Source organism: Myotis yumanensis, unplaced genomic scaffold (genome assembly GCF_028538775.1).
Source record: "Myotis yumanensis isolate MYYU_CA2020_CCGP unplaced genomic scaffold, mMyoYum1.0.hap1 SCAF_12, whole genome shotgun sequence".
Classification (NCBI taxonomy): domain Eukaryota; kingdom Metazoa; phylum Chordata; class Mammalia; order Chiroptera; family Vespertilionidae; genus Myotis; species Myotis yumanensis.
Window position 1 is genome coordinate 16841339 of NW_027223763.1, and position 11613 is coordinate 16852951.

The following is an 11613-nucleotide window of genomic DNA, read 5'->3' on the forward strand; positions in this document are numbered from 1 at the left end:
TATTTGTCCTGGTCAAGATGGTAACTGCCCCGTCTAGTGTACAAGAGATCCAATGGAATCAAATTGCAGCCAAGTGACTGGATAGCTTCCTTAAGGGATGATGCTGTATCAGAGGTTCAGTGTTGCTCTTTGCTGCTAACAGGTTGGACTTTAAACAGAAGCAAGATCAACTGTTAGACCAATGCATAGCCTCCATCCCTGGTTACTTTGTTAATGCACTCATTGTACCAACACTCAGGTAGCTGATGATGGAGGCCTTGGCCTGCCTGCTGATGACGGAGGCCTTCACCCTTGAAATCAACTTCTATTCCCAGCTTAAACATCTCTGTCACCACCACCACCACCACCACCACACACACACACACACACTCACACACATTCCCTCACTGTTCTTTCCCTAGCCTCAACAGTGACATGTGGGTACCCTCCCTGGCCTACTGTCCCTGATCATCACAGAAATGATTGTTCCTCTCTTTTCCTTTATAACAGGACTCTCCTCACCCTCCTTCCCCATCTTTCTCTTCTGAGACAAGACTTCATGTTTGATATGGAAGGATTGTTGGCTCTAACTGAGGTCACTTGCAAACTCTGAACTGGGGCTCCAGTGTCTGATCCCTTGTCTGAACACACAATAGGTGTCCCAATGTCTCAGTCCTCAGAGGTGGTAAGGTCCCTCCTCTCTTATCGCTAAAGAAAAATTTAGGCCTCTGCTAAATAGGGTTGAGGTACAAGGATACCAAAACTGGGTGGCATAAACTTGGGGTTCTGGAAAAAGAGGGACTGTGAACTAATAGGGGATTGGGAGATAAATCCCACACTGAAGGAAATGAGCCAATATAAAACACTTTCCCATACTGGGAAAGAATGAGTGATTGCCCTCTGGGCCCAAATCCCATAAAAAGTCTAGGCCTGCACATGCTGGTCTCTTACATGATTGAGGGACAGGGCCAAGAATCTCTAATTTCAGAAACCAGTGAGAGCAGGTATCATTGTCTTGGTGAAAAGTGGTAAGTTTGAGAAAACGTATGTTATATATTTTCCCAAGACACGTTCAATAGAAAGTATTTATGTTTGAGTACTTTAAAAGCTCAAAACTGTGTAGAAAACAAGATGGTATTCCCACATAATATTTCATGTACATCTATGTGGCCTATCTTCCCTACCTCCCTGTGACCTTCTCTAGTCCAAAGAGAGGCCAACCCCTTCTCTCTACAGTAGGATCTAGATCCATCACTACCCTCTCCATCCGAATTCTTCAACCAATTCCTTCCCACTGGCTCTTTTCCCTCTGCCTAAAACCTTTCCTAATAACCACACTTGAAGGCCAGGGATGCCATGTTGCACAGCTGCCCAAGGCACCACTGAATCAGTCTATGTGAATGGCGCCCCCTGGAGTTGAACAGTGTGCACTGAATAGAATGAATGAACAGTGATGAAGCGTAGAAAGGAATATTTCCTCTGTTCACTAGGTGGCGCTCAGGCAATTTTCAACTATGTGATGTATCAAAGGCTCAGAGATTCACTGCAGCAATTTGGCAATCTCACTAATATTTTCTTAGCTAAGTAAACCTTTATTATACGGGTCCTGGGATTATAGACTCAGATTCTAAAAAAAGCTTTGGGTTTGTGTATCCTTAACTTAAAACATCTCCAGTGGAAGAAGTATAATTCCCCCTTAAAGAGCTCAGTCAGCTGTTCATGCATTCATTCAAGAAGCATTTATTGAGCACCTACTACATATCAGGCACTGTGCTCCATGCTGAGGATTCAGCTGAGGATAAAAAGAAAGAAAGAGGGGGAAAAACAACAACACGATCTCTGCACTCATGGACCTTTCAGGCATTCATTAAAAATTCATACAAATACCATGAAATTATAACAGTGGAAAGACCTGCAAATGAGAGGTACATGATGCTGTGGGTACATCTAATAGACCAAGACAGGGAGTTCAAGGGAGGCTTACTTGAGAACGGGATGGTTGAGTTAACATCTAAAGAGAGTAGATGTTGATTAGATAAAATGGAAATGGAATGTCATAAGCAGAGATAAAAGCATGATCTAGGACCCTATGGGGCATTGGAGGAGGTGAATGAATGATGAAGACCAGTGTGGCTGGGCCAGTGTGAGCAATTGGGAGTTTCGAGTGAGATGAGGCTGGAGAGGTAGGGTGGACCAGACCTGGTAAGTCTTATAGGCTATAATATGAATTGTGTCCAACACTTGATCTTAGCCAAAAGGCCAAGAAGCGATGAATTGTGGTCCTTATTCCAATAATAACTGAAAATAATTGAGGGTTGTAAGCAGAGAAATGACATGATTATATCTGTACTTTAAAGGGATCACTTTGGCTGCAATAATGTATTAGGGGGCTTTAGAGGTGTGGCAAACAAATTAGGAGGTTATTGTGGTAGAGCAGGAGAGAGACACTGGTGGTTTGTACTGAGGTAGGTTTCAAAAGCTCTGACTATTAGAAATCCTTCCTTAAACCAAAGCAAAATTTGTCCCAGCTCTTTCTTCTGAGACCACAAAGACCAAGTCAACTCCACATCAACATGGCAAACCTTCAAGTAGATTAAGGAATACACTTCACCGCAACCTCTTCCACTCTACCCCTTCTTGACCTCATCACTTAATCCTCCTTTCTTCTTGTTGAAAACACAGTTCTTTTAACAGGTCCTCACATGGCCTGACTATGAATTCTCTTTGCCACCCTCACTATCCATCTCACAACAGTCTCAGTTGGCCAATAAAGACAAAAGCCTTCAATGAGCCAAAGCTTCTGGAGATTAAGATGAACACAAAGATAGGACTGATATGCTAAACCCTGATTACAGTGTGAAAACAAACAAGGAAGAGTTAAATCTACCACCGGAAGCTAGAACATTATAAATTAACATCTGACTTCTCTATCAGGCTGATAATGATAGAAATAAACATATATTGAGACTATTTTAAACATATAACATGCATTAAGTCCTTTTGTCCTCTCAACAAACCTTGAGGTAGGCCCTAATATTATTTCCATTTTACAGATGAGAAAAACAAAGTATGAAAGACTAAGGTCACCCAGTCACGAAGCATCAGTACCAGGACTCAGGCATCAATCTGACTTCAGGTCATGTGCTCTTAGCCACTACACTACATTACCTTCAAGGGCAAAGAGAATTATCTGCATACTTAGAAGAAAAAACACACAATAAATAAGAATTAAAGCCCCCCCCCCCAAAAAAAAAAAAACACAAAGAGAGAGGGAGAAAGAGAGAGAGAGAGAGAGAGAGAGAGAGAGAGAGAGAGAAGATAACCAGAGGAACTCTCAACTATTTGATTTAATTTTAATCTAAAGCCCAGATGAAAATTATATTAAGACACGGTCAAATATGAACCCAAAATAACAGTTGGTCATCTTTAAGAAATATTGGAAGATGACCAACACATTCAAAAGACAAATTTATTTTTCTAAAAGAGTAGCACTGTTTTTAATGAGTTTTAGTCCAGAATACAAAACAAGGTGCTAGCTGTGGCCTCAATGTTAGTACAACTGTGAACAATGACTTTTCCTTCCCCCTTAAAGACAAATTACGAAAGTGTATCCGATGGAAGGGGATGAGACATTCCAGTCTATTTTTGAAAAACCGCCCTGAAGCTGGTAGCATTGTTGCAGTTTCAAAGGCTTTTCCATAACCTCTTCACCCCACACCCACCCAATAGGAATTCAAATTCTGGGCCTTTCTTGATCCAAGAGATTTTTGCGGGAGAATTTCTCTTTTGAGACTTTTAGAGTGCGAAGGTCATTTCTTGTTTGTTTGTTGTTGCTGTTTTTCATCTTGTTGAACTTTCTGTCACTGGATGAGTAAGGAAGCCAGTGCGGTTCTTTATGAGTTCTTCGGAGGAACTTTGTGACTTTTTTTTTTTAAAGGGTCAATTTTAGGAAATTGATGTACTTTCTGTCTTACCTCACTTCTGTATTAATATCTTTTCTCATCAACCAGGAAGTTGACTTTAGAGAAGGCTTTGAAATTCTGGCTTCTTTAACTAATCATCTACTTGTTTGTTCACAAATATTTATTGAATATTTGCTACATGCCACACAGACTGCTAGGTGCTGAAGAGTCAAAATAGCCAGGGTTCCTACCCTCATGAAGAATATCATTACTGATATAATAATTTCATAAATGTGGCCATAATTATAGGCTGAGTCACCTGCTATAATTATTTAAGAAATTTCTTCCAGAGCAGTTTCTAATATTCTAGTGATAAGCAAGAATGTAAATGATTCTTCTTTCCATATTTTAATGACATTTACACAATGGAAAAAAACATATCAAAAATCTTTCAGTGACTTAAAAGTTTGATCGTAGTCTTACAGTAAGATTATGCCTTAAATTGGAATGCAAAGTTTGTAAAATTATATAAATCATTGAAACACCATTAAAACTCTTAATAAAATGAAATTGACGAATCTGCTTTGAGTCAATTTTTTAAATTTATTGATATATATAATTCAGATGCCATAAAATTTAGCCTTTTAAAGTGTACAGTTCAGTGGACTTAGTGTATTCACAAGGTTGTGTAACCATCTCCACTGTCTAATTCCAGAACATCTTCATCACCCAAAAAGAAAACCCATATCCACTAGCAGTCTTTCCCCATTACCCTCTCCCTGCAGTCCCTGGAAATATATCTATTTTCTGTTCCTATGGATTTGCTTAATGTGGACATTTTGTATAAACAGAATTATAGAATATAGGGCCTTTCGTGTCTGACTTCTTTCTTTCACTTGGGATATTTGCAAGGTTCATCCATGTCATAGCCTATATCAGCACTTCATTCATTTTGTTGTGGAATAAGTGATTAGCCAAAAGAACACCATTTTACATGCACTGAGTATCAGTACAATAGACCACACACATTTCATGTTTTTCACTTAATTTCTGGATTCAGGAGTTAGGTATTATATTCTCAAATACAGGTTTATTCAAATGAGCTACAAGCTATGATTATTCTATAAGAGCCTGGACACTTCAAGATATAATATGGCTTTTATCTCAAGATGGTGGGGAGGATATACGTATTACCTCTCCTTCCTCTCAAAATATTATTGAATTCAAAAGGAATATATAAAGTATAAATAGGAATAACTCGATTGAGCCCAAGGCAAACAGGATAGATGCCATCAGTGAACCAGAACCATCAAGAAACATCTGGAAGATGCTAGGCAAACAAAGCCAGAATGAAATCTATAGAACAGAGACGTCCAAAGCTGGCCAGAAGGGGAGAGGACAGAGAACAATGCCTCGTTAAAGGGAAGTGACATGGAATAAACCTTAACCCAGATATGTGATGACTTAACCTACATCTTCAAAACATTAACTTGCTTCCTGGAGGGGGAAGCAGATGGATTTTTTCCTTGGCCCTCTATGGTTCTGCAAATGTGGTGATGTCTACATGTGGGATATGATCTTGACTGTCCCTTTTCTCCCTCTGGACGAGGTTACGCCTTTTCCACCAGGTTCGTGTTTTCCTAACACTTTTATTCCCTGAAATCAAAAAGCGATTATGTGCCTAACTTGATTTAGCTCATTATAGAGGTGTTTCCTGACCTGTACCGGCCATATCTCTCCAAGATCTACTTCTTCTGTTTTATAAAGCAAAATTTGACTGGTAAAATGACAGTGCAGACATGTAAATACTGAGTCAGGGTGAGAGCAGGTATCTTGCCCTTCCCCCTCCTCCCCTCCCTGAATTACACAGTGTGGTTTTTAAGACAAAACTTAAGTATTCAGAAACAGGAACTTTTTTTTTTTTTTTTTTAGGAACAAAAACTTAATTTTCATTTCTTAATTCTTTTAAAATTGTGGAGACTTTCACTTTGAGGCTGCTGATCACATGTTGGGTAAGGAGTGTAGCTCAGAGCCCCTACTCCTTAAGCTAGAGAACAAGTATCCATCAGCTCCCCATGGTGAAGCTCCTGAGTGAGAGAGCAGTGGAATTAGTTTCTGAGGAGAGAGTGAGAAGCACAGATGTGTGTGTTCAGAGTTGCTACATCCTGGCCAAGGAGAACTGAGGAGGGCTGGTTGGTGGGGATTAAATTTCTAAATGCTCCTTTGCCCAAAACGGTCCTGGTGTGTTATATCAGGAGCTGCCAGAAGGTGATGAGACAGGAAATATGGAAACATGGGCTATAGCTTCTAGCTCTAAATCCAGTTTCAGTGGCTGCAAAGCTTTCGATAAATCAGGGCTTGGAGGAACAGCAGGATTCTGAGATCACTGTGTAGATTTGATTTCGTGGTGACAGTTTGTCCAAAGTGTAGTGCTGATGAAACTAAGAGTCTCATCCCAAAGGTCCCCGTGAGTTACACTACACCCACGGTCATGTGCTACTCTGCTGCAAATCCATGCTAAGATGTCGGAGGGTTTCGTTTAGTGAGACGCATCACCACTGCATGGGAGGAAGAGTGGTTCTGTGGGAGGTCTGAGTCACGGAATTGGAAGACTCATCCTTACCAACTGTGGATTTGGGGCCTCAGGTTCGTTAGGAGGCTGTTCCAAATAGTGACTGACATTTAATTTTTCTGAAAGTCTAAACCCATGGGTTCCCCAGACAATGGAATAAAGTAGATCTTTATTCACTGTTTATCAAATATTGACTGCATGCCATCTAAGCACCAGACAATGTGTTGGGCTCTGGGGCTTGATGTCAACCAAAATATGGGCCCAGCCCTCATTGATTTTACAGTCTAAGGTTACAGCCAAAAGACATGAATCAAATTTATCACCAAAACAAATGTGAAAAGTTCAACTGTGATAAGAAGAGGTCTTATGAGGTACTAAGAAACCTTATAATGGGGATAGGGTGGAATAAATGACTTAGCCAGAAAAGTCAGGAAATATTTTCCCAAGGAAGTGGCATGTATGCTGAGACCCAAAGGATAGCTAGATGTTAACTAGGCAAAACAGGATTTTAGCAGGTTGTAGATAGAAGGAATGGCATGTGCAAAGGCCTGTGTAGAAGGAGCAAAGATCATCTGAGAAATAGGAAGCCAACCTGGTACAAGATGAAGGTGCAAAGGTAGGTAATTTACCAGACAGTGCAAGGCTGGCAGACATGGTAAGAGGATTTGGTTTTAGAATAAGATATGTATTTTGAAAAGATAAATCTGGTTTCAGTATTGGAGAGGAATAAAGTGGATACATATAAAATATTAGCAGTTTATTGCGTGGGCCAAGCAAGAGAAAATGATACTTTGAACTAGGGAACTGATATCAAAGTGGAAAAAAAATTTATGAATTCCTGAGATATTTAAGAGGTTAAATAAACATGATCTGATAAAGAATTGCATTTAAAAAGGCAAGAGAAAGATATCAAAGATACCTTTCTAGCTTACACATCTGTTTGTATGTAGTGCTATTCACAATGATAGAGAACACTGTAATGGGGGTGAGGAAAGGAGGCTATGAGTTTGGTCTTGTATATATTGAAAAGATAACAAGTGGGTAATTGATATGTGAGTCAGGAGCTCAGAGAAAGGTCTTAATGAGTCAGCTACATATAAATGGTAGTTGAAACTATATGTGTAGATGAGATTGTTTACATAAGACACTAAGAAGAAAGCCCATGGTTGAGCCGTATGAATTCTAACTTTAAAGACTGGTTAGAGTTTGATGAGTCTCCAAAGATGAGAGGAGTGGCCAGAGAGAAAGGAGATCAGCCAGGAGGAGTGGTGCTACCAAAGCAAGAGAATAAACTCTCAGTGGTTTAGGAAAGAGGTCAAAACTCTCAAAGTTTGCTCAGAGTCAAGTAAGACAAGGACTGAAAATGTCCATTGAATTTAACGACACAAAATGACTGATGACCTCAGAAAAAAATCTGTTTGAGTGACATGATAGAGCTAGAAATAAAATAGAAAATAGTAGAAGAGTTTGAAAGTTTGAAGGGAATCACTAATTTCTGAACTTGTACTTTTGGAGAACTAAAGAGTGAGAGTTGGCTGGAGAAACATCACAGGACTGCTGGGTAGCTTTGAGGGCTTATTTGAGATTAGAGTTTGTAAATTTATAGTTAAAATCTGCCCTATTGTGAGACTTCCCCCAGCAGTCCTCCGCTACTAGAATGCCAGCCCATAATTGGGTTCATCCAAGGTTGACATGCATCGAAAATATAGAAGAACCAGAGAGTTTGATCTACTGAAAAGGATGTTGCTAAAATGATGTACCATGAAATCTAATTTGGAGGAAGAGAAGAAAGGAAAAACTACTTGTTTGGAAAATCATATATTAGTGTAGGGGTACATGGATCCCGATAACATCAAAGAATCATTAAAGTGGGAGTAGTTGAACAAGCCACACAGAAGGAGAGGATGCTGTAGGCAGAGAGTGGGGTGTTTGAATTAATGACTTTGGAGTTGGCACAGTACAGTTGATCAGATACAGGATCCAAGGGAGTCTGTGGCTGAACAAGGGTGGAAGTCACTAAAGATGAAAGGCCTTGGGTTTGACTCCATCAACAAATCTCTTTTATTTGCAATTGATAGAAAACCCACATCAAACTTGGAAAGGGAATGTAGAAGGCTTTGTTATTAAAAAGTCAAGGGATAATTTAGCTTCAGGCACAGCTCTCATGATGTCATTAGGATCTGGACTCTCTCCATCTTTCAGCCCCTCTGTTCTCTGTGTGCGCTCCGACCTCTGGTAAGCTCCTCTCTAGTGGTAGCAAAACAGCTTCCAGCAACTCCAGGCTTTCATCCTCATCAGTCCAAGACACAGTAGAAAAGAATAAGCCTAGCTAAGCTTAAATCCTGGGCCTTATCCTGATTGGTCCAAATTCGGGTCACATTCCCATCTTTGAACCAATCACTGTGATCATAGGCATGCATTGCTGGGATTGGTCAGACCTGAGTCTCATATTCACTTGGAGGATTTTCATCCAAACAAAAATGGGGTGTTGTTCCCAGAAGAGTCAATGTATGCTGGCCAGCAAAAACAAGAGATGTCTTTCTTCTTCTACAGTGTTGAGCAGGTTGTTCATGAGGTTATTCAAGTTGGTAGCAGAGACTGGGGTGGAGAGGAATCCCACAAAGCCAGTCTTTGATGCAAGAGGAGGCATGGCCTGTCATCATGACTTCACATGTAAAACAGAAGTTGGAGTGTTAGTACAAGTGCCTTTTGATAACTTTTTGTGTTGTTAATCCTCACTGGAGGATTTTTTTTTCATTGACTTTTAGAGAGAGTAGAAGGGAGTAAGGGAGGGGAAGGGAGAGGTAGAGAGAGACATTGATGTGAGAGAGACACATTAATTGGTTGCCTATCCCACGCACCTGATTGGGGCCGAGGATCAAACCTGCAACCCAGGTACATGCCCTTGACCGGGAATCGGACCAGTGACCTTTTGGTGCTTAGGCCGACGCTTTAACCACTGAGCAACACCAGCTAGGACAGACTGCAAGATCTTTGAGGGCAAAGAAGTTTGTATCCCTGGTACCTACTAGTAGGCCTGATACTCAAAATATTCCTGTAAATAGATGGATAGATAAGTGGATAGTAAATTATAGATGAATGAACGAATAAATGAACCACTTTATTTGAATATATCTTAGGAATAGACTCACAGTATTTGATGGAAAGTATTTAACAAACAAGTGCCTTTGTAAAACATATCTCTTCTGTTTAACTACATAAAAAATGGAGCATTGTGAAAATAACATACACCCGGAAGTCACAAACCCAGATTTGCATCTTGGCTCTGTGTGAACCTTGTGCAAATTATTTAGCTACCCTGAGTCTTAGTTTCCTCATCTATAAAATTGGGTAATGTTAGGGTGACACCTCCAGGGGGAAAGGCCAATGAAACAATCTCCCAAGAGTATCCATATGTAACATTAATCAGGTTGAGAACCTTATAGATAGGGCCTCGTTCTCAGCCTGACAAAATAAAAACAACAACAACTTCATTTCATCATCGCATGGGGAGGGAAGCCATTTCCCAGACAGAGGCTCACAGGACATTAACCAAATGAGACAGGTGGATGCAGTAATCAGAATGCCAACTTACTCATTTACCATGAGACATTTTTTGGAGTATCCAAATAACTATCACATTTTCTTCCTGTGTGCAACTGTATGTGGGAAGGACAATCATAACTAGAAGATTGTTGCGATCAGGCAAGGGCTTGGGCTGCTATGATGGGCCAGCCACTGGGAAACCCTCAGAAGAAGTGGTGACAGACAGGGTTTGTCCCCATGTCCTAGGATGAGTTTCTATGTCTTCGTTTTATTCTAATATATATTTATGTTTCGGAAGGTATCTTATTTTCCTCGCATTGCAATGTCTCGGGGAAAGGCTGATCCCAACTCCTAAAATATCAACAATAAAAAGAACAACACCTTCTTCATTGGTGCAGCCTGCAGGTCAGCGGTAGGGGTTTCTTTGGCCTTTAAGATCTGGGTCAGATGGCTTGACTCCCTGTGCCCATCGCTGTGAAAGTCCTAAGCCCATCTAAGATTTCAGCAAATCCTTGTGCTCCTGTAGACTCCTCTTCCACTTGCTTCCTCATGATCTCTGCTCAGTATATGTCAATCCAGACACGAATCACAGCTGCTTCACTGATAGCCTCCAAAATGAAAAATAAAAAAATCCCACTCACACAAACCTTTCCTGAGCAGACACTGCTAAAGAACTGAGGGGGCAGGGAGAAGTCTCAGGAAGGATTGTTCTACACATGACTCCACAAACTGTTCAACACCCATATGAGACAGTCCTATTCTGTTAAGGTCCCTCTGAGCACTCTGATACCAGGGTTCCTGTCCTGGCCCTTCTCACCATTAGTCCTCCTTCCCACACCTCTTTCCCTCTCTCTCTCCCTTCTCCCTCCTCTGCTCTCTCTCCCACGCCTCCCTCTCCAACACATCAGACAACTTCCTCTCTTTGACTCAGAAACAGAGGTTCCACCCCCTCTCTGGAGCCTCCTCCACAGCTGGAATCCAGGCCAGGGCATTTCACCTTCTAACTGACCAAAGGTATTTTCCAAACAAAGACTACTCCTTTCTAAATTGAATTTTGGGGCCAGCTGTTAATAAAATAAAAGTATTTCCTACCTGGTTGTAAAGTGCCTGGGATGTACGTTCAATAAACAAGCTTCCATCCACTCCTCTTGTTCCTCTCCATTTATGCAACACATTGTTGATCACTGATAATTTCAAAATGACCAAGATGTCTCTGCTCCTCTCCACATTCCTATGTTGGTTGAGAGGACACCCTCAAACAAAATACCCCGTAGCCACCGGCTTTTAAAGACTGGTGCCAAATACTGGCTCCCCAATTTACTGGCTTTGTGATCTTGTGCAAATTACTTACTGGCTTCAATTTCTCCACCCAGAAAATGAGAGGATGGACTAGCTTAAAGACTTCTTAGGTGTGGCTCAGTAGGTTGAGTGTCATCCTGTGCACAGAAAGGTTGCTGGTTCAATTCCCGTTCAGGGCAAATGCCCAGGTGTTGGGCCCGATCCCTGTTAGGAGTCATGCAGGAGACAGCCAATTGATGTTTCTCTCCCTCCCTCTTCCTCCCTCTCTCTCTAAAAATAAAATAAGACTTCTCAGGAGGATTAAATTAATTACTT

The 11613-nt window shown here is 40.9% G+C and overlaps 1 protein-coding gene across 2 annotated transcripts in view; it reads right to left on the reverse strand.

The window, feature by feature from the left end:
• SNX30 (sorting nexin family member 30) overlaps window positions 1-11613 on the reverse strand; it is a 168555-nt gene that overhangs the window by 56993 nt on the left and 99949 nt on the right. The window contains exon 9 of one of the 2 annotated variants that reach the window (XM_070430899.1): window positions 8529-9118. The exons of the other annotated variant lie outside the window; for it this stretch is intronic. Coding sequence (XP_070287000.1) covers window positions 9113-9118 — 6 coding nt within the window. The 3' untranslated portion in view covers window positions 8529-9112. Of the gene's footprint in view, window positions 1-8528; window positions 9119-11613 lie in introns of those variants that run through there. 2 annotated transcript variants of the gene reach the window in all.